The sequence below is a fragment of the Mastigoproctus giganteus genome, chromosome 7 (genome assembly GCF_048544385.1).
Source record: "Mastigoproctus giganteus isolate SK-2022 chromosome 7, ASM4854438v1, whole genome shotgun sequence".
Taxonomy (NCBI): domain Eukaryota; kingdom Metazoa; phylum Arthropoda; class Arachnida; order Uropygi; family Thelyphonidae; genus Mastigoproctus; species Mastigoproctus giganteus.
In genome coordinates, this window is record NC_143581.1 from 91,390,799 (window position 1) to 91,414,677 (window position 23,879).

At 35.7% G+C, this 23,879-nt stretch overlaps 1 protein-coding gene across 1 annotated transcript in view; it reads right to left on the bottom strand.

Annotated features, from left to right (window-relative positions):
* LOC150083069 (RNA demethylase ALKBH5-like) overlaps positions 1-23,879 on the bottom strand; it is an 89,111-nt gene that overhangs the window by 22,189 nt on the left and 43,043 nt on the right. The window contains exons 2-3 of the mRNA XM_090377007.1: positions 15,409-15,665; positions 6,506-6,586 (exon numbers count right to left, since the gene is read on the bottom strand). Of these exons, the coding sequence (XP_090233133.1) occupies positions 6,506-6,586; positions 15,409-15,665 (338 nt within the window). The remainder of the gene's footprint in view (positions 1-6,505; positions 6,587-15,408; positions 15,666-23,879) is intronic.

Sequence of the window (23,879 nt, forward strand, 5' to 3'; positions counted from 1 at the left end):
TAGAACTAGGGGACATATATTCAAGTTATGGGGGAAATGTTTAGATTGGACTGCAGGAAGTTTTATTTTAGCCAGCGAGTTATAAATTACTGGAATAAGTTGCCTTCGTGGGTGGTAGAGGCCGACAGTTTGGGGAAATTCAAAGGTCATCTGGATAGTACTTTCGGGTAAGGGAAGTGCATAGGATGATAGGTTTAATTTCCTTTTTATTTATATTTTATTTTATTTATTTTTTTATTTATTAATTATTATTATTTAGTTATTTATTTTATTTATTTATTTATTTTTTGTTTTTATCATTGTTTTGTTCGGATTTTTTTTTTTTTTTTTTTTTGGCTGGTGCAGCACAAGCCATAGGCTTTCTTGCACCATTCAGCCGTTACTAATACTAATAATACTAATAATATTAATCCCAAGAATCTAATATTGTTGGCAATCGGGATGGTGGAATTTGATATGCGAAGTTCAGGGTCTATACGTAATTTACGTTGATTGCAAAAGTGGATCGCAACTGTTTTCTGATGGGAAAGCCGATATCCATTGAAATCAGCCCATTTTTGAATTTTATTGAGGGACATTTGCAATTGCCGTTCAATAGATCTCATGCTCTGAGAATGGCAAGAAATGGAGAGATCGTCAGCATAAAGATAGACTTCTACAGTATTTGGAAGTTCTTTTGAAATGGAATCAATTCTAATGGCAAATAGGGTTGCACTCAAAACCGACCCCTGTGGTACTCTTTCTTTCTGAAAGAATGTAGAAGAAAGGGAGTTTTGGTATCGAACCTGGAAAGAACAGCTCTGGAGGAAGTTCCTAATAAATATAGGGAGATTGCCTTGTAGACCAAGATTATGTAGGTCACTGAGAATGCCATACTGCCAGGTAGTATCGAATGCCTTTTCTATATCAATGGAGACCATGACAAGGTGTTCGTTTTTCACAAAGGCATTGCGAATTTCAGATTCGGCCTTGATCATCAGATCTAGAGAGGACCTATTTTTGTGAAAGCCATGTTGACAATTACTCAGTAGTTGTTCAGTTTCAATGATCCAGTTGAGTCGACTGTGGATCATTTTTTCAAGAATTTTACCAAGGCAACTTGACAGAGAGATTGGCCTGTAACTATTAGGACTGGAAGGATCTTTTCCAGGTTTCAAAAAAGGGCAAAACTGTAGCATGGTGCCAAGAGGTTGGATAAATATTTTCCAGGAAGATCCGGTTAAAGAAGACTAGCAGCATTTGTAAGTTTTTCTCATCAAGATGCTGCAGCATGATATAATATATGCCATCTGGCCCAGCTGCACTGTTTCGTGTTGTTCTGATGGCTTGTAAAAGTTCACAATATTCAAGAGGCTGATTATACGGAAGTGATAGTGAGGTTCTAAAGTTGATGGGCCTCTGTTCAGTGGAGGTCTTAATTTTTTGGAATTTCGGAGTGTAATTTGATGCAGCAGAGACTTCGGCAAAGGTTTTACCCAAGGCATTCGCTATATCTAGAGGACCAGAGAGTTCTTGCCCATTGTATGAAAGAATTGGGGAAGGGATGTTTGGAAACTTCCCAGAAAGCTGTCTAATTTTCTTCCATATTAATCTGGAGTCGGTATTTCTGTTGATAGTACATGCAAACCGAGTCCAAGAATCTTTCTTGGCTTGCCTGTGAATGAACCGTGCTTTTGCTCTTAGCTTCTTGTAGCTAATTAAATTAGCTGTCGTTGGAAATCGACGGAATATATTGAATGCTTTATTTTTTTCCTTCTTTGCTTTCGTGCACTCTTCGTTCCACCAGTAGTTGAAGTGCCGTCGGGTTGGGGGGTTTGATAATGGAATTGAGTATTTTGCTGCAACTAAAAGACGGGATGTGATATAATCAGTTACTTTATCTATAGGTTGTAGCTGAATAGTTTCTTTGTCCAGAATGATTGCTAATTGAAATTTGGCCCATTTGGCTTTAGAAAATTTCTATTTTCTGCAGGGTTGGTCTAATGGTGATTGTGTAGTGAGCAGGTTACAGACAATTGGAAAATGGTCACTTCCCATTGGATCATCCATAGCGGACCACTGAATGACTGGAAACAGTATCGGAGAACAAATCGAGAGGTCAATTGCAGAAGTCTGTCCAGTAGGTAATTGTATGTGGGTGTGTGTACCACTATTAAGAATGGTAAGGTTCTGTTTATCTAATTTAGAGGATCCCCATAAAGGGTGGTGGCCATTGAAATCCCCTAGCAAGCAGATTGGGGAGGGTAGCTGTATTAAAAGTTCTTCGATATCTTTATAAGAGTAGGTATTGTTTGGTGGGAGATAGACTGAGACTAGCATAAATGCAATCTGAGTAATCAGACGCACAGCAACGGATTCAATTTGGGTTTGAAGAATGATTTGGCTAGCAGGGATCTTTGAGTTAATCAAAACAGCTACACCACCACGTGCAGAGTCGGATGTATTCCGATCTCTACGATAGATTGAGTAGTTTTTTATAGAAACAGAAATTTGTGAGTTAAATAGGTTTCCTGCAGACAGAAACCCACTGGAGAGTAGCGTCTAATTAAGTACTGAATGTTGTTGATGTTGCCTTGAAAGCCTCTACAATTCCACTGTAAAATGTAAGGCATTATTTGAGTTTAGAAGAAGCTGTACCTGACGTGGCTGTCTTGTGGCATTCTGGCTTTGGTTTATTTCTTTTTGGAAAGGTGGGGCAACCTGTGTCCATATCTTCTTCTTCTGCAAATATTTCAAGAATCGGATCTTCCTGTTTGGATGAGTACTCTTGATCCATCGATGTGTCCTGAATAATCTTTTTTGAAGTTGTACTATCGTTATTTGGAGTAGTAGCAATCACTGGCGAATGAGGAGATTTTGCTGGAATCGTAAGAGGCGTATTACTTGCTTGGTCTGAGTGTTTCAGGATATTGGACTGCTGCTGAGAAAGGACAGCTTGAGCCCAGTTGGAGATTGATGTGTTGGACGGAACAGTAACATCAGTTTGTGTGGCTAGCGTTTGATATTTTTTTGATACTGGCATATGTATATGTAGGGTTAGGTATACTGGGTGCAATTAATTTTCTTGCGTCCTGATAACTAACTTTGTTTTCGACTTTATATTTTACAATTTTTTTCTCCATTTTCCACTTCTCACATGTTTTAGAGTAAGCAGGATGGTTACCCTTGCAATTAGGACAAGTCATTTCTTTTGCCGAACAATCATTTTGACTGTGATCAGAAGATCCACAGTTGGGACAAGCTGAGTTCCCTCTGCATGCCGTCTGAGAGTGGCCATACTTTTGGCATTTATAGCATCTCTACGGATTAGGAATGTAAGGACGAATGCGACAATTTAGATATCCTGCTTTTACTGATGAGGATAGATTTAGACTGTTAAAAGTGAGAATGATATTTCTGGTTGGTGTGAATATATTGTCCCTTTTAGTCATAATTCTTTTGACAGCAATTACATTTTGTTCATTTAGCTCTTCTTTAATTTCTTCTTCTGTCACATTCAAAAGGTCCCAACTAGATATAACACCCTTAGATGTATTTAGGGTTGCATGGGGAGTTACCTTTAGCAAAGTTTGTCCCTTTCATGAGTTTTTCAGAATGCCTGCAGTTGACAGTTTCTACTAGTAAGTCCCCTGATTGCAATCTCTTAACCGTCTTGGGAGACCCTGCAATACTTTCCAAGTGTTTTTGGATTAGAAAGGGGGATAGCTTACTAAAAGGCTGTTCTGACAATGAATGCATTATTAAAAATGCAGGAAACTTGGTCGCAGAGGAAATGATTTTTAACCTCTTTGCTTGTGAAGAGTCATGTTTGTGTTCTGTGTCTAGCCGACTGCTTGTCGGTTCTAAAGAAGGAAACATATTTTGTTTCATCTTGGCTCCTTTTAGCCCCTGGCAGATGAACTTTTCTGCCAAGGTTACCGGCCCCGCCACAGGGAGGCAGGAGCAGTGCCTGGAGTGACCAAGTGAAATTAGTAGGAGTTAGTCTATTAAATATGAAAAATAAAGAAAGGTTACTTTCCTTCCTTGCTCTCTACCAGTACTTTTGATAAAAGAACTACTAAATAAAAGGATTTCTCAACGAGAGGAACGTAAAAGAGAACGCAGAATTCACCTATCAAAAAGTCGCAGTGAAAGCACAAAGAGAAATCGCTCAGTCAATCGCTTGGCACCCAGGGCCTCACAATCCAGTCTAAGCTCTTCTTTCATAATCTAAATTTATGACCACTGAGTTCTGGAATCATTTATAACAGTGAAAATTTCACTCTCATTCCTTTTTAAACTCTCAGAGCACCTAAACTAAGCCTCCTCTAGATGCCATGCTCTGTAGCCCACACATTTGAAGTATTTCCTCACATGATACCCTTTTGCTGATCTTAACAGGCACATTGCCCATCTCTGAACCTTTCAAGAAACTCATCTTTTTTTCTAGATGCAGTCTCAATACTTGAATGCAGTATTCCATGTGTATTCTTACAACTGCTTTATACAGTAGGATTCTGACTTCTCTATCTCCAGAAGTGTCTGATAAATCATGGACAAGATATCATGGTTGTTGTTGTTGTTATTTGGTTTTTAGGAGCATTAGCAACTAAGGCCATATTGCTCCGGGATGTGCGGTGGTCATTCCCTGACCTTTCCGCATCCTCCGTATTTGGTGGTGACGGGCTCGAACCCCGGTCTAATCAAGAAGCGTGCGCTACGCACTGCTGCTCCTTCCCACCTGGCTACGGAGGCGCCTAAGATATCATGGGCTTTCCTTGCCACCTGTCTATGCTGTTCAAAGAACTTCATGTCCAACTGTATTGACACCTAAATCCTTTTTTTCTCTACTGGTTTTAGTTTCCCCAACAAGGTTATAAATTATTTTGTGGTTGCTATTCTCCAAATATAAAAACCTTGCATTTTGTTGCATGAAAACATAGACATCACTTTTCTGACCATCCCCAAAGTTCCTGCAGAAATATTGTTTGGCATTGATCATTAACTACTCTACAGACCTTGAGATCATCTGCAAAGTTTGAAGCCATGCTCTGTATTCCTTTATCAATGTCATTTAGGAAAATCAAAAACAAAACAACAACAGTGGTCCCAGTACTGATCCTTGCAGAACCCCACTTCTTATGTTAGCCTAATCTGAAGACTAACCACAACCCTCTGCCTCCTGCCATTTTGTGATCCATCTTAGAATCTTGCCCACAATCCCAATGTGTTCCAGCTTGTACAATAATCCTTCATGTGGGACTGAGTCAAGTGATTTGCTGAAATCCAAATAAACAATACTGAAAGTATTTCCTGCATCCAGCTCACGAGTGACTGTCAAAATAGCTAACCAAGTTACTTATATACGATTTTCCTCTTACAAAACAAGATAAGAGTGTGAAGGGACTATAATGGACTATAAATACTGGGAAATATTCTAGAGATTATCCAAAAAAGCCATAAAAATATTAGCACCAGTGATTAAGTTCCATAAACATAAGAAGCCAAAATGGATGACAGTAATAAGTAGTGAGCAAAAGTAATAAGTATGGCACAGTTACAGACAATCATACTAAACATTATTCTGATTTGTATGAGCATAAGAGACTATGTAACAAAACCAGAGGAAAGATGAGCACAAGCTGATTATGAGAAAGCACAAGCAAAGAAAGCTAACAGGAACAGGTTTAATATTTTTAATAAGTGTTTCTTTCTTTCTTTCTTCTTTTTTTTTTTTTTTATGTGAATATGAAAAAGAAGGAACTAAATCAAATAAGTCCCTTCATTAGTTGCAGTGGAAAGTCCAGCAGAGATATTTTTCAATGATATTTACATTTGAAAGCAAGCTATGGGGAATATTAAGGGGTCGAATTGCTACAAAACAAGTCATATAATGATGTCAGAGAATCATTTGTTATAAAAGATAGGGTGTCTCCAGGGTAGGATGGTATATATTCAGTTATAAAAAAGCTACACACGAGCATATCAAACATTGGAAACATTACCGAGAGCATCATTATGCTCCAGAAAGATTCAGTTGGACTGAGAATGTCTCCCCAATTCACAATGATTTTTTTCTAAAGAGTTGTTTAATTATACGACAGTGAATTTAATTTTTGTGTTAATGAATACCATGGAGCCTGAGAGGATTCAATTCAGGACTATCTTGACACGCCTGGTATCCTCAATGGATCCCAGTATAGGTTCATACCTAACCAATCTGGTAAATTGCTATAATGCACCCAACCATTTAATTGTAATCAAACAGTTAAAAGCAGGTAAAAATTTTGATATTATATATGAGGTGCAATCAGAACTTTTTGGGAATGAACTATGACTATTGTATAGTCTGATGCAGAAAAACAACCTTCCTTACATCACTTGGCCTTACTAATATTGTAAATATAACATTTTAAGTTTACAATCTGAAGCACCGGCAGTCTTTGTAATGCCTGTGCTCCAAATTATGGTATGTTTTTTAGTTTCTTCTTTTTATTTGGTTTTGAGATAAAAATAATTAACTTACCTTCTCAGGATAATAACCGCTCTTCGCTTCTTTATATCCTGAGGTCGTACACAGTGTGTAATATTATCTGCTGCAAAGCCACTGTAGACAATAAAAAATGGAATATTTCACTGTTAAATTAGAAATTTAAGTAAATGAGGTGTTACTTTTATTTCAGTTACTATAATCAAATTCTATATTTTTAAAGACTAAAGTTCACATGAATTATCTGCTTTACTTGAAATATTCGATAGGAAAAAAATTAATGCAGCCTATATGCAGAGATCAACAAATCTGTTCTAGATCTGGGTATCAGAATTAGATTAAAAAACACATTCAAATTACAAAAGAAAAAAAAAGGCAATTGCAAGTAATTACAACTACTGGAAACACCACTAAATCCCAATGCAGTATGTTTTCTGATGTCAAATAAGTGACACACTTCAATTTATAATGTTAAATAAACTTCTCAAATTTCATATTCAGTTTCCATTTGTGTTTGATGCTTATGAACAGCGACTTCCCAGTGGATTTCACTTAAAAGTAACCATGTTGCGCATAAAATACAACAATAATTAATTCATATATATCTGATTTGTTATTGGCTACACTTCTCCAGTTGTAACACAATGAACTGGCTAAAAGTCAAAACTATACTGAAAACAGTCAAAGTCATACTTAATTAATTATGTGCACCACAAAAGGATTGTTAGCACGCACACGCACGCACGCACGCACACACACACACACACACACACACACACACACACACACACACTAATGACAATAAAATTGCTTGACACAACCGACTGAACTTCACTAAAATAAGTATCCAAAAAGAAGTCAAAAATGACAAAAAAAAAAAAAAAAAACACACACATACAAAGAAATAAAAAATAAAGTAAAACATAAAAGAGGACAAATAAGTTAAAATCACAAATATAAATGAATTCTCAAGGTGGGGTACAATTTAAACTAGTGTGTAGTGCAATACAACATAAATGGCAGGGTTTTTGTGAAACAGGGATAAACCAGAATATTTAAAAAAGAACACTAACTGGGATCGGATGGCAATAAATGATGTGCATTGGCAACAACATTCTGAGTGCCATCAAACTGTAGGATAGCAGACTCCATAAAGTGGAGCATGCAGATACCCCTACAGCAGTTCCTTTTCTCAAGCAAAGTGGGTTTGTTTACTATATAATGTCCACAATTATGGGATATGTTATATTTGTGAATCTAGGAAAAAGGTTGAAAGACTGCATCCATGAGAATGAAGAGGCTAACAGCATCAATTTTGCTTGATCCACAGTTGTTGAACATTACTGGACTAAACAACATAAGCTCATCTGCAAAAAACAAAAACAAAACAGAATAGTAGGACCACTCGTACAATTTCCATTTTCGCTCGTGACACTTCACATTTTTATGGCGCGCCTCAATAAGGGTACCTGCATCCACCCAACTATGGAGTCCAATATCCCACAATCTGACAAGCACTGGCACAACCATAATACTGTTTCCAATGCACATTGCTTATCATCACGAGATATTCATTAGCTGCATTTTTTTTAGTCTAATTGCATTCTGGTTTAATCTCTATCCCTGACAAACCTGCTATTTATGTGATATTGTACCATGCACTAGTTTAGCTGACAGAGGTGCCCCATGTCCCACCTTGAAAGCTTCTCGTTTATATTCGGCTCTAACTTATTTTGCTCTGTGTATATCTCTATATTACATTTAGTATCTTTATCACATTTAGTACACTTTCGTCATTCTCGATTTATTTTATTACTTAGCACAACCAACATCTTATGCATCAGAGACCGTTGATATGATCCCTGATGCATAAAACCTTTTTTTTTAGCAGGCACACTGGTGTATAACTTCACCATTCAGTTTCTTTGGAAAATATGACAGAAATAATTTAAGACTGTGCACTGTCATCTGTTACTTTAACTATAAAAGAGATATAATTATGAAAAATTAATATATTTTTTAAATCATCAACAGAGCACTGGCATTGATAGACTGAATTCATGCAAGTAGGTATGTTGGTCTACATTTTATACCATTTGATAATATTTGTTTCGATAAAATTGACAAAAAAAAGAATAAAACAATTTTAAATAAAGAAGATTGTTCTTCATTATTTTAATTTATTTTAACCTTTCAATTAATTTTTTAATTAAAAACCATTTTTAAGTCAGTCATGCTGAAAAAAATGTGAGGGCATGGTAGTACTGCATGCACAAACAATGAGGGATTTGATTTTTTAAATACTCTACTTCACAAATTTTAAACAAATAATGATGCAGATCAAAAGACAAAAGGTAATGAAGATGCACTACAACTGACATGGTCATCATTTAAATAATTTTTTTTTGTTTATAATTTTTAACAATACAGCTCTGAAAAATGGTCATAAAAAATCAGTCATATACATATATATATATATATATATATATATGTTATGTGAGGTAAAAGTTAGGCAAAAGTAATAAAAATAAATAAATATGGCTATGTAGCTATCATTAGAGGCAGCAAATGCACATCCTCCACATGATGCCTAATTATATCTGATAATTAAAATAAATATGATATTTAAAATAAAAACATCAGCCAGTAGTACGGCAATAATGCAGAGCGAAACGAAACGCAAAATAATATAAAATAAACAAACAGGGAAGGGAAAGTAGAGATAATAGGACAAAAGGTAGTCGATAATCCCCTGTATAATTTAATCAATTAAGTCATTAAACCCAATTAATAAAACATAATGTAAATTTAAAATAATGCCAATTATACATAATTTAGCGGAACCCCCTCGAAGGTACCAGTTCCAAAAGACGTGAAATATCACCAAAAAAGGGTTAAAGAAACTACCAAAAAACTAAAATATCAAAATAATAGACTGATCATCATGCCCCATATCGACAGAGGACCACGAGGCCAATAATGGTCATGGAATCGCTGCATTTCAATCGTCATACAAATCATCGCAAAGGAAGAAATATCGAAGAACCAAACCACCCCTCCATTCTCCGATAGATCAACCAATGCAGAGGATTTGCATGGCGGTGGTCCTTATGCAGCGAAAAATAATCTATAGAACAGACAGCACTGACATAATGCAAGCTTAACCAGCTTATATAATAGAAAGGAAAGGAATAGATGGCAGCACAGGCGCTGCTTATTTAGCATATCAACCCACTACTACCATTAATTTATATTATGTGAGGTAAAAGTTAGGCAAAAGTAATAAAAATAAATAAATATGGCTATGTAGCTATCATTAGAGGCAGCAAATGCACGTCCTCCACTTATATCTGATAATTAAATCTGATAATTAAAATAAATATGATAATTAAAAATAAAAACATCAGCCAGTAGTACGGCAATAATGCAGAACGAAACGAAACGCAAAATAATATAAAATAAACAAACAGGGAAGGGAAAGTAGAGATAATAGGACAAAAGGTAGTCGATAATCCCCTGTATAATTTAGTCAATTAAGTCATTAAACCCAATTAATAAAACATAATGTAAATTTAAAATAATGCCAATTATACATAATTTAGCAGAACCCCCTCGAAGGTACCAGTTCCAAAAGACGTGAAATATCACCAAAAAAGGGTTAAAGAAACTACCAAAAAACTAAAACATCAAAATAATAGACTGACCATCATGCCCCATATCGACAGAGGACCACGAGGCCAATAATGGTCATGGAATCTTGGTCAATAATGGTCATGGAATCAATAATGGTCATGGAGCCAATAATGGTCATGGAATGGAGAATGGAGGGGTGGTTTGGTTCTTCGATATTTCTGCCTTTGCGATGATTTGTATGACGATTGAAATGCAGCGATTCCATGACCATTATTGGCCTCGTGGTCCTCTGTCGATATGGGGCATGATGGTCAGTCTATTATTTTGATATTTTAGTTTTTTGGTAGTTTCTTTAACCCTTTTTTGGTGATATTTCACGTCTTTTGGAACTGGTACCTTCGAGGGGGTTCCGCTAAATTATGTATAATTGGCATTATTTTAAATTTACATTATGTTTTATTAATTGGGTTTAATGACTTAATTGACTAAATTATACAGGGGATTATCGACTACCTTTTGTCCTATTATCTCTACTTTCCCTTCCCTGTTTGTTTATTTTATATTATTTTGCGTTTCGTTCTGCATTATTGCCGTACTACTGGCTGATGTTTTTATTTTAAATATCATATTTATTTTAATTATCAGATATAATTAGGCATCATGTGGAGGATGTGCATTTGCTGCCTCTAATGATAGCTACATAGCCATATTTATTTATTTTTATTACTTTTGCCTAACTTTTACCTCACATAATATAAATTAATGGTAGTAGTGGGTTGATATGCTAAATAAGCAGCGCCTGTGCTGCCATCTATTCCTTTCCTTTCTATTATATAAGCTGGTTAAGCTTGCATTATGTCAGTGGTGTGGCTCTGATCTAGAGTGCTGTCTGTTCTATAGATTATTTTTCGCTGCATAAGGACCACCGCCATGCAAATCCTCTGCATTGGTTGATCTATCTGAGAATGGAGGGGTGGTTTGGTTCTTCGATATTTCTGCCTTTGCGATGATTTGTATGACGATTGAAATGCAGCGATTCCATGACCATTATTGGCCTCGTGGTCCTCTGTCGATATGGGGCATGATGGTCAGTCTATTATTTTGATATTTTAGATTTCTGGTAGTTTCTTTAACCCTTTTTTGGTGATATTTCATGTCTTTTGGAACTGGTACCTTCGAGGGGGTTCCGCTAAATTATGTATAATTGGCATTATTTTAAATTTACATTGTTTTATTAATTGGGCTTAATGACTTAATTGACTAAATTATACAGGGGATTATCGACTACCTTTTGTCCTATTATCTCTACTTTCCCTTCCCTGTTTGTTTATTTTATATTATTTTGCATTTCGTTTCGCTCTGCATTATTGCCGTACTACTGGCTGATGTTTTTATTTTAAATATCATATTTATTTTAATTATCAGATATATATATATACAGGGTGATTCACTGCTAGTGCAACAAACTTGCAGGAGGTGTAGGGGGCACAAAGATGAATCGGAATCACATAGCATTGCAGGGACCGAAATGCCTTCGTCATGCAGTAGAGGACGTTGAACGGGAGATTGCGTGAACAGCGATCCCGCTGGAAGTCAGCATTTGCGAACCAGTTCCCGAGGCAGTAGGATGGACGGGTATTCAAATGTTGAACTGGCCGACATTCACCTCGCGTATGGAGCTGCGGACTGTAACGGGCGCGCCACTCTGCGCTTGTACCAGGAACGTTTCCCGCACAGGCGTGCTCCTCATCATACGATTTTCGCACGTGTGCACAGAAGGTTACGAGAGACATGGTTGTTTCACGAGAGGTACCATGAATCGAGAGCGAACGACGAGGATGCCAGGCAATGAGAAGAATGTCCTACGTCTTGCAGAAGGCAATCCGAGTACTCGAGCGATAGGCCAACGATTGGGTATTTCCCAATCCACTGTATGGAGGATACTGTCAACAAACCAAATGAGTTCATACCATCTGCAATGCATCCAATCATTGGAGCCTGCGGATTATCTCACTCCGGAGGACTTTTGCTACTTGGTTTCTTCAACAGAAAAAAAAGTAAAAAAACGGTTCGCAAATGCTGACTTCCAGCGGGATCGCTGTTCACGCGACCTCCCATTCAATGTCCTCTACCGCATGACGAAGGCATTTCGGACCCTGCAATGCTATGTGATTCCAATTCGTCTTTGTGCCCCCTACACCTCCTGCAAGTTTGTCACACTGGTAGTGAATCACCCTGTATATAACAAAAAAACTCCAGAAAAAAGTCAACTCTGACTGCATGCACTATCAATTATCAAAAGTATTCCATTTTGGTTTTGAAAATCCTATACTCAGCTAAATCTTTATAATGCTTGTACAAATTTTAATTTTTTTTATTTTTTTATTAGAATTAGTAGTGGCAAAACAATGTAAGGAAGGAATACAATTTAACCAACCCTTATTATAATGCCTAATCCTCTAATCCTGAACTGGGTAAGCTAGTATTTTCTGAAGATCACATGTATACTCAAAAGAGTTATCCCATTTATAATCTTAACAACTGGCATGAAATAATTCAAAACTGTTCACAATTCTGATGCTATCTTTGTTTTCAATCTATTATGACCCCAACTGTGAAAAATCTATTATTACGTTAAAAATATATTTTAAAATAATTTTTAAAGATAAAAGTGCTTTAGTAGAAGGCATGTGATAAAAGAAAGCAAGCATATGAGCTATCATTTTGGTAAGTTTTCTCTTACCTCTCTTGGTAATAGAACCCTTTAGTCTGACTTAATTAATCTTGTTTCCTTCTCTGTAATTGCTCAAGCTTACGTAGCATCAGCAAAAAAAATAAATAAATAAATAAATAAAATCACATATCCATTCCCACTAAAAGTTTGTCCAGCACTTTCTCCTTGAATACGGTATATTCATTAGTTTTAATTCTATACATAAGCTCTTTAACGCCTACAATATTTTATACTTAAAATATTTTATATATATATATAACAGTTAAGAAGCAAAATAAGCAGAAAAAGGAAAATAACAAAAGTTATAGTATGTCTCTCTGTATATATATACTATATATACAGAGAGAGAATCGGATCTAACAGGAAGAAAATTGAGTAGGGGTACCACAAAATAAAATACATTACTTAGGGGTGCCGTTATTAAAAAAAGGTTGAAAACCACTGTTTTAACCCCACAGGCCTAAAGACGAGAAACAGCAAGTTTCCAAAACATAGCCAGAATTGTTTAATCTACCCCATGATGTAACAGTCTAGTCTCAATCAATTCATTAGCACACAATGATGAACAATCATTTAGATCCCACCTTCTAATTAATTAATGTTGAATTTCAGTTCCTGCAAATTGTTGTATTAATAAAATATATGAGTATAATCAATTGATTTTAAATTATATATTAATAAAATAATTTAAAATCATTTTAAACTTAATTATATTCGTAAAGCTTCTATAATCACAAATTCAGCACTCTTCCATGCAAGGCAGAACGAAACACAATGCATCTAACAGATGCATTCACTGAGCTACTGAGTTGCAACCCAACCAAACTGTGTGGCTCTGATGTTATTTGTGTGTGGGGACAAATAATATTGTTTTACAGAATTACTGCTTTTAATTACTTAAAGTAATTAAAATAATTATAATTATTTTAATTACTCTGTTTCTACTACAAAGAAGTGTAAATAATAATAATAATAATAATAAAAAAACTGGTGGCCATGAGCTGTTACTGACCAACCACAGAACCTTTACCTACTGATTTTAGATCACTGTTATTTATACATTGTTTTCAGTAAGTGAATTACACAATAAATTAAATTATCCCCATGCAAAAAAATACAAGAAGTTTTATTAATTTCTTTCAGAAATTGGAGATGTTATTGTGAAACAATAACATCTCCAATTTCCAACCAAAAGTGAACTCTGAGTGTCAAAAACTTCTACAGTACATTTGGAATGACATATTCAGGTACATTCCATCTCAGAAATGGCCACACAATAGTTGCCAGTAACTGGTGTCCCAGGCAAACCATGCAATCAGCATCACTCGTGGTGTCTTAGGTGACTGCCTAGTTTGCCTAAAGGTACACAGTACAGACTGCCATCCACGTAGATTTTTTTGTAAAATTACTCTTTGCTTTCACTTTGGGATGGTGACACAAAGTCAGGGGAGTTTACAGCTAGAGTGATGCAGAAAAATTAAGAACTACACAAATTCTTGGCGGATGGTATAGATAGAAGAAGTGTGTAATTTTTTTTTTTTTGGCTGATGCTATATAAGCTTGCTTTCTTGCATCATTTATCAGTACTACTACTACTAAAATGTTTCACGACAGGCAGTCTTACTATATGCTATATACTATTTATGATTTTTTCACCTGTCTACAGTAGAAAATTTAGAATATCTACCAGTGAGGTAGCCTAGCCATTTCACTCTGTGTATCAAAGTCAGCCTGCAACCTCCTTATTACTGAACTAATGCAAGCTTTTCTGGGAGAAAATTACTCCCATTAGTCAATTCATTGATGTGTTCAAAATTGATATAACTTGTATATTTTTACAAAGAAATGATATCACATAAAAAATTCTTAAAAAGTTATAACCAACAATTATAAAAAAAAAAAATAAATAAATAAAAAAGTTACATTAGACTGTATTACAGTATTATCAATGCCACATTTGTGTCTAAAAATTTTCCAGTTTCTCTACTTTTTTTGGACAAGGATTTCAGCTTAACCCCAGGTTTCAGCTACCAAGGAAAACCTCACATTTCCTTAAATTTGGTTTGAATCTGACCATTAAGACTAAGGTTCTAAGTGCATTGTATGTGTAATCAGAGTGGCAGCCATCTTGTTTTAAACTAATGGACAGAAATAAAAATGTTTTTGTCAGTTGTCTAGTACCTCTTCACTTGAGACTGGTGCCACTGCTTAGAATTTGTGTAGCAGCCATCATGTTTCAAGTTGGCAGATCAAAATCTACTCCTTTCCTAATGATAACCTAGTATCCACTTAATCATTTTTTTAAGTACCAGGGTCATTTTATCCAACTCAACTGCTAAAAGATTAATCCTTCGGCAGTTGTGCAAGGTGAAATATGGCCCATACACTTAATCATAGATTTATGCCTATTTTGATGAATTTATTCTTAAAAAAATGGAGAACTGTTTTTATTGTATATTTGCAATTAAATATTATTAAAGTAATATCATGTAAATACATGTTCAACTAATTAATATGTAAAACAATATTTGAAGCTTCACTTCTTAAAAGATAATAAAAAAACTAAACCAACCTTAAGCTAGTAACGCAACCTCTGCATACAGGGAGGCACAAAACTGGTTCAGTAACACGGATTGGTTTAAAACTGAATTTGCATCCAAAACTAAGAGCACTATCACTCATAAAAGACACTGAGATGATTGGCCGATCAAATATGTGTGCAGGGTCAATATGTGACACAATGCATCCTCCTGGCTGGTAATCGTTGATCACAGCACTGTTAATAAAACCATCAGGCACAATTTTGGCTTTGACAATAGGTTTTATCACCTGAAAAATAAATTAATATTTGTTTTATTATTTGTTATACTATATAATATATCATATACAGGGCAAATTCAAACCTCTCCTGCCAAACTACAAAGCATATTAGGAATAAATCAGTAAAAAAACAGGATACTATTTCAAATGTATCAAAATAGTTTGAGAAAAGAATGCTACTTTGTGTTATATGTTTCTGTCTTTACTGTCTTGAGGCACTGCTGTTCCTCTAGTGACACGGAAAGAGCTTGGGATTATGCTCACTTCAGAAATGACATTGTTGTCCGTGAGTCAAGTTACAACCTAAAGTTACTAATGCTGTTTTCAATTTAATAGTATCACCCAGGGACAAACCTGATGTACTCAAGTATGTTCCTTTTTTGCAAAATTTCTCTTCATTAATTTGATGAACTGGGTCAGTGCAGCCCAGTAATAGGAATTAAATTATACAATGTGTGAATTAGTAAAAATTCCCACCAAATAACCAAACAAAAGTAAGAGTAAAAATTTCTATTATTCAACAGTAACTTTTATTTCCTGCTTGGTTGTTCATTTAGATCTGCAACATTTATTCAAAGTTTGGCACAAGTTCATTAATCAAGGTCGCCTAATTTCCAACGAGAAGCTACTACGAGAAGGACAATTTGTGCAGTGGTACCCTAAGATTTTAAATAGTGCTTTCCTCTCTGGATGATTATATTAAATTAGAAACATTATTAGAAACTTTAGGGTGGTTCACGGATATGCCGTTTCTAAAGTGAGCATAAGCCTAAGCTCTATCACTGTTAGCAAATGGGACAACAGACAGTAAAGGACAGAAAAACTTAATGCATAGTAGCATTCTTTTCTACAATATTGGGAATAAATAATTAAAAAAGTTTAAAAATTATAGCTCCAAAACACTTTCTTGCAGTTAATCCAGTACACTGCAAAGAGACAGTGAAAATTCAATGAGAAAGAAAGGAGTTCTATCTATCTATCTATTCACGTGGACAATCTGTGCAAACATTTTAACATTATCTAAATTAAAGATGAATAGATGTTGTTAAGCCTGAGCAAAACTAGTGGCTGATGTATATAGTAAGCATTAAGATCATGCTATGTTGTTAAACTGAACATTTTATTAATAATAATTGATAGGACTCAAGCAGGACACTATTTCAATTATTCATTATCTATCTTGGTATATGTCAATCCCATAGCATCTATTGCTGTGAAGGCAATTTGTCTCTTACCAATGTATTATTTATGGCAGGGCAAATACAGATTTATTTATTTAATTTAAAGTGTCTTTAAATTTTCCTAGTCAAATAAACACTCTTATTTATAACACTTCATTAATTAATTAACTAACACAAAAAGTCAAAACTACCAGAAATGTACACTTTCATACCTCAATAATGAGGAAAAAAACGATTCCCACAAATAGCACTTCTGTCAGATACTACAGACTACCACTTTAGGAGTATGATGAAGTACTTTTTATAGCGTCAAAACTGGAATCCTGTATAAATGAAATTAATTCAGGCTAGAAAGGAGGGGCTGTATCAATCACAAAGCCTAATCTGCCACCACTGAGATAAACTGTCATTTAGACAAGTCCTGGGCTGCTTTTCATAATCGTGCAACAATAAATAACAGGTCTTCCAGAGGAATGAAAGCTTTTATAAAGATAGTAATTGGAAATAACATGCTAACAAAATTTCAATGAACATTCACTCAGCAAAAAAGAATTTTTGAACTTGTGTGCTCCTAAGAATGTTCTTCTTGATTATTAATCCTTCAAATGTGCACCACAAGTTGCAGCAGAAGAGAGCTGAATCATCACAGCATAACAGATATTTTTCAAACATTTGAAATAATTAAAGGATCATTTATAAGAACTTTCTGGATTTAGTATTTAGATAAAAATTATCATTTGAGTAATAAGCATTAGTAGTATTCAATGTAAAGAACACTTCAACTGCACTTCACATACACTAGACAGCTAGGCAAAGAGTAATATTTCACAAATTGTGGTCTGTAGCCCAGTATAGGTCCTTGGAGGGAAAAAAAAAAATATATATATACTGGTCCTTAAGATATATAAATACAGTCGATTCTGGTTATTTGGGACACATCGGGACTAGTGCATTTTGGCCTGATTAAGTGGCTGCCCCAATTATGCAAAGTTTTACGTAAATAGTTAAAAATACAGCGTTACGATTGATTTTCTGTACGATCAAATCACGTTAGGAGGGACTCATCATAGTAAAGTACTGTTCGGACTATATGATATGTAGTAAGCGCCAGTCATTGTGATCACGTTTGTGAATTAAAGTTTAATTCTATTAAACAGCGATTATAATTAGTGAAAATAGGAGGAATATTATCCACAGGTAAAAGTAAAGATTATATTAAGTACAAATTTACACTTTATTACCAATTAAAAAAATTAAATGATACGTGAAAATCATGTATCATTTAACATAGTAGCAAAATGCTACTATGCTAAATTTAATTTTATTTTGCTAAATGATACGTGAAAAATCACGTATCACTTAGCAAAATAAAATTAAATTTACGCTTACATTCATAGCTTAATTAATACGTACTGTAATATGTACATACTAATTAGTTGACATTTCTGTTCACTGACATTTGTGGGTGGAGGCTAAAATTTAAAACAGTAAAAAAGATAAGCACATACAAATCACAAGTAACACCATATGTGCAAGTGAGAACGGAGTAACAAGTTACGAAGCTTAAAAAATTGGAATGAAGAGCAGGTTCGAAAAATAAAATTTTTTATATGATTGAAGCACTAACAGAAAAGCCCAATAAACAGGGGACTGTTAATTGTTTTATGGTTGTGAGCTCAAAAAAATCCGACTGAACCACATGGTATGGTCGGAGACAATCATAGGGTAATCTCGAGTGCTGCAGTCTCCAGCCCCGATTAAACGGCATGTTGTCCCAATTAAGCAAAGTAAATCCTGGTTATTTTCTCGATTGGGTGCTGTTCTTTAAGATTTGTCCCAAATAACTGGCTGCCCCGATTAACCGGTGGCCCAAATAACCAGAATCCACTGTAGTTACATCATCGTATTATTATTATTATTATTGTGCAACATTCACAAACATGGCAAGTCTCGACACATAAGTGCAGAATTAGTTTCACATCCAGTTTTATTCAAAAAGTTGCAGAAATAGAATAAATGTTGAATCATAAGATAAAACTGTCTTTTTTTTGTTCTTGACATAAATCTCCTATATCATGTTAAATGACGTTATTGTTCACATAAGATCTGTTCTTAGTTATTTAAAAGCTATGAGAGAACACAATGACTCATTGTTATAAGATTATAAAAAGTGAATATTTATTTAAATTTTTAGCTAGAAGAAAAAGGAATTAAAGTCCTCAGCTATATAGTTAATCTTTGGCTAAGAATGTAAATAACAGCAGTAAAAAAATTCTTTTCTTGTGTTAATACTAGAAGGAAAGGAACGAACCACACTAGCCCACCATGCAGTGTGATTCACTACCAGTGCGACAAACTTGCAGGAGGTGTAGGGGGCACAAAGACGAATCGGAATCACATAGCATTGCAGGGTCTGAAATGCTTCGTCATGCGAGAGGTCGCGTGAACAAAGAAGCAAAGAAAAAGAACAAAAACAGCAACTTGTTAGTGTAACAGAAATCATTTAATGACAAGTTTTACATTGGCAAAAAGCCATGCTACAGAAGGTGTTCGAAAGTTCGACCAGAAGCAGTCACACAGGCTTCACAGCGCCGCTGCATGGAATCCCTAATGTTCTGGAAGATTCCTGGCGTGTCTCGAATCTCCCCGGCAGCTACAGAGATGCGAGCGACGAGGTCTTCAACTGAATCAACGAGGGTCGCACACACCAATGTCTTCATTTGACCCCAGCAGAAGAAGTCCAGGCATTAGATGGTCTGGCGATCTAGCATGCCAATGAACCGGACCACCACGACCTATCCAATGCTGTCCAAATGTAACGTTTAGGTGCTGGCGGACGTCATTGGTGTAATGTGGGGGAGCCCCATCATACTGGAACCATATTGAGCAGCACAACGACTGAGGAACATGTGCTTCTTCAATAAGTTCGAGCAGGACTTGCTGTAGAAAGATCAAGTATGCCCTACCGTCCAGACGAGGGGGCAGAAGGTACGGTCCAATGAGGTGGTCTCCAACAATGCCGGCCCAAACAGTGACAGAGAAACAGCGCTGAGTTGCACGTGTTCACATACGTGTTCTCCAAACCCACAAATGGGCGTTATTGATTGAAGGTTCCCTCTCTTGTGAAACTTGACTCATCCATGAACAATACGGACGCAGCAAATGCGCTGTCTGCCGCCCTCTGTTGAAGAAACCAAGTAGCAAAAGTCCTCCGGAGTGGATAATCCGCAGGCTCCAATGATTGGACGCGTTGCAGATGGTATGAACTTATTTGATTTGTTGACAGTATCCTCCATACAATGGATTGGGAAATACCCAATCGTTGGCCTATTGCTCGAGTACCCATACTCGGATTGCCTTCTGCAAGACGTAGGACATTCTCCTCATTGTCTGGCATCTCCGTCGTTTGCTCTCGATTCATGGTACCTCTCGTGAAACAACCAGTCTTACGTAATCTGTGCACACGTGCAAAAATCGTACTATGATGAGGAGCACGCCTGTGCGGAAAACGTTCCTGGTACAAGCGCAGAGCGGCGTGCCCGTTACAGTCCGCAGCTCCATACGCAAGGTGCATGTCGGCCAGTTCAACGTTTGAATACTCGTCCATCCTACTGCTTCGGGAACCGGTTCACAAATGCTGACTTCCAGCGGGATCGCTGTTCACGCGACCTCCCGTTCAATGTCCTCTACCGCATGACGAAGGCATTTCGGACCCTGCAATGCTATGTGATTGCAATTTGTCTTTGTGCCCCCTACACCTCCTCCTCCATAACTACTGATAGTCCTACTCAAGCCACTAACAAACTGGATAAACATTTTGCATCAATATTCATGCATGCAGACATTTTTAGAGATGGAAATACCAGAAGTATGCCAAGTTATAACTTGGGACTAAATTTTGTAATAACTGAGAAGAAAGTGGAAAAGAAATTGTTGAAGCTAAAAGCAAGCAAAGCACCTGGGGCTTTTAATCTCTCCAATTACATTAAATTAATCAACAAAGGAAGAAGTAAGCAAACATTAAGACATAATTATGAAAGCATTTTTTGATTTCAGGGACAGGTTCCTACAGGATGCACAGTCAATTCAATGGGTCAAATGAGGTTATAGACCTGCAAGCTTGACTTCTATTCCATAGGAAAATAATGGAATCAGTGGCTAAAGAAGTAATATAGTAATCATCTGGACAAAAATGCAATATAGCAATGACAGAACATTTTTGTTAAGGGAGAGAGAGATCTTGTATGATCAATCTGATTAGCTTCTACAAGGTAATTAAAGAATTTGGATGCAAAAAATAATTTTGATATCATAAATTTAGATTTCAGTAAAAAAATTAATACTATTACACATGCAAGGCTGCTGCACCAATTGAAGCGGTGTGCATTAGGAGTATGTTGCTCCTATGAATAAAGAGATGATGAGTGCAGCAGACAAGAGGGTTTTTAATGATGGGCACTGCTGTTCTTCGAGTAATGTTATTAGTGGAGTCCCTCACAGTTCACTGCTGGGCCTCTTACTGATTACAGTATTTATTAACGATACTAGTGAAGTCATATCAAGCTAATTTACAAGACTCAAATTATGCTACAAAAGCAAGACCTAGAGAAATTAGACAGTTGGGCTGAGAAGTGTCAATTGAGGTTTAACATTTGTAAATTCAAAGTACTGCAGCAGTAATCCTAGAATAATGTATCAATTAGGTGGTACCATACTGAATTTGATGAAGAACAAAAGATACCTAGGGATAATTGTGCAGTCAGATATAGTTCTCTGAGCAGTGCAGATAAGCTGCCAGGATAGCTCATGTGGTTTTTTGTCCAAGATAGACAAGAATTTTGGCAGCAGGGATAAGGAGATTATACCCATTGTACAAGGCAATGGTTAGGCCACATCTTGAGTACTGCATACAGACCTGGATGCCTTGTTTTAGGAAAGATACACCAGCAAAGATCTGCTAGAACTGATGCATAGCAGAGCAATGAGATTAGTGAAGGGAACAAAAAGATACTCTTACCAAGACTTTGGTTCTGCAAATTGATATGTCTGGAAACTAGACACCTATGAGAAGATCTCAGTGAGTGTTTAAGGCTTTGAATGAGTAAGCCAAATGTTGATGGCATCCTTAGTCTTGCTTAGACAACACATACAATAAGGAGACATTAATTTAAATTAAGGAAGGGTGGTAGCAGGATAAATGTGTGGAAATCTGCTTTCAGCCAAGAGAGTGGTGGATTGTTAGAAAAACTTCCATCTGATATGGAAATGGATAGTTTGAATAAATTTAAGGAAGAATTAGACAAATTATTAGAGTAGATGGAAAGGTGATAGAGGAAGTCCCCCCCACCCCAATATATAAGTGTGAATCATTTTCAAATACTAATACTAAACTTCACACTTTCTGGAATTTGCTATCTGGAAACCATACTGCTGCATTCGCATGGCCCTGCTTCTATTTGCCAAGTGTTACCCATACAGAAAGCATACAGCTGTCACAAAAATTTTGTGGTATTGTTCTCTATATTTAACTTTTAAGGTAAATATGTAATTTTTAAGTGAAATTTCATTTAACTTAAAAATTACGTTTTAATACAGTTAATCCCGAATGAGATGAGATGGACTTTAGGCAGCAGCAAGGAGACCTGTGAATAAATTATTTAAGACTAAATGGATTGGGTAAATTACATGCTGTTGGTATCCTTACTCTTTCTGAGGACAACATACATAACAGGACATAAATTTAAGTTGAAAAAGGGTAGTTTGAATACATTTAAGTATTTGACTAATTTTCAGAGGGATGCAAATGCTGTTTTCTGGTTGATACTGTACAAGTTTGTTTCCTTGCATCATTTTCTACTACTTATACTAGGTTAAGTAATTATTTGGAAGCAATAAACTAAAAGATGATAATAAGCCTAACTAATTTAGATCCCTGTAATCTGGACTACTTTCTTTTTTTTATATGTATTTTATTTCTGCAAAGAAGATTTTTTTCTAAAAAGAATTTAATGATACAATTTTAAACTTTTTAAAAAATTGTTTAACAATCACTTTATAAAAGTAAAACCAGTCAAAAGGAAAAATGATTTGCAATTAAATTATTAAGGCATTGGTAAATACGGTCAATCTGTCAACCCACACTGGACCAGCGTGGCAGATTATAGTCCATTTCCCTCAACATGAATTGGTGAAGCTTCCATTCTGCAGTGGATTGATAATGGCTGCTGCTTACTTTTTTTTATTGTTAATAATATCAACAGCAATAAAGTGTCATTTCTCATTTTGACAGCCCCCATATAATTTATGGATCAAGTCAGTTTCAAATATTTGCACTGAAAGGAAAAAACCGAAGCGTGTCTGTGTATTTTATTTTTTTAAAAATGATTCTGATGGTAAGCAGGATACCAGAGGAGAAAAGATAATGACTAATATTAACAATAATAACATAAAAAGTACTATTTAAAACCAGGCTGTAAGTTGGTATGAAGTAAAGAAGAGTACAATAGTAAGCATATGGAAAAGGCTATTAAACATTTATGATGTTAACAATTTGACTTACACTGAATCAAAAATAAAGAGTATCATCAAAACATGTTGCATAACAGAGAATGATGGATACTAAATTGGCAGTATAAGGCCATGGCTAGAAAATGAGGCTCTATATCAACGAACTGGTGGATATCATAACACTGCTAAAACCAGCGGTATCACTCTTGGACTTGGAGGTAAATAAAACTCAAATACAATCCATTTATTTCTTTACAAAGGCAAAAGTTCTGAGACCTTTTTAAAATGATTCTTATTCCTCGCAGCACATTTAATACAATGTCTCATATTTATGCTTATGTGACTTTAACATTTATTTTCTTCAGAGAAGAATAATTTCATTTGCTACTCCTGTTTTCTAAAATTATTCATCTGAAATTACTGAAAAAAGTTAAATAAATTACAGAGAATTAATCTGTAATAGAAATGGCTGTTCACTTGGCATTATTATTAACTCGTGTGAGGATTAAGTATTACTGACAGAATGAATTGAGGA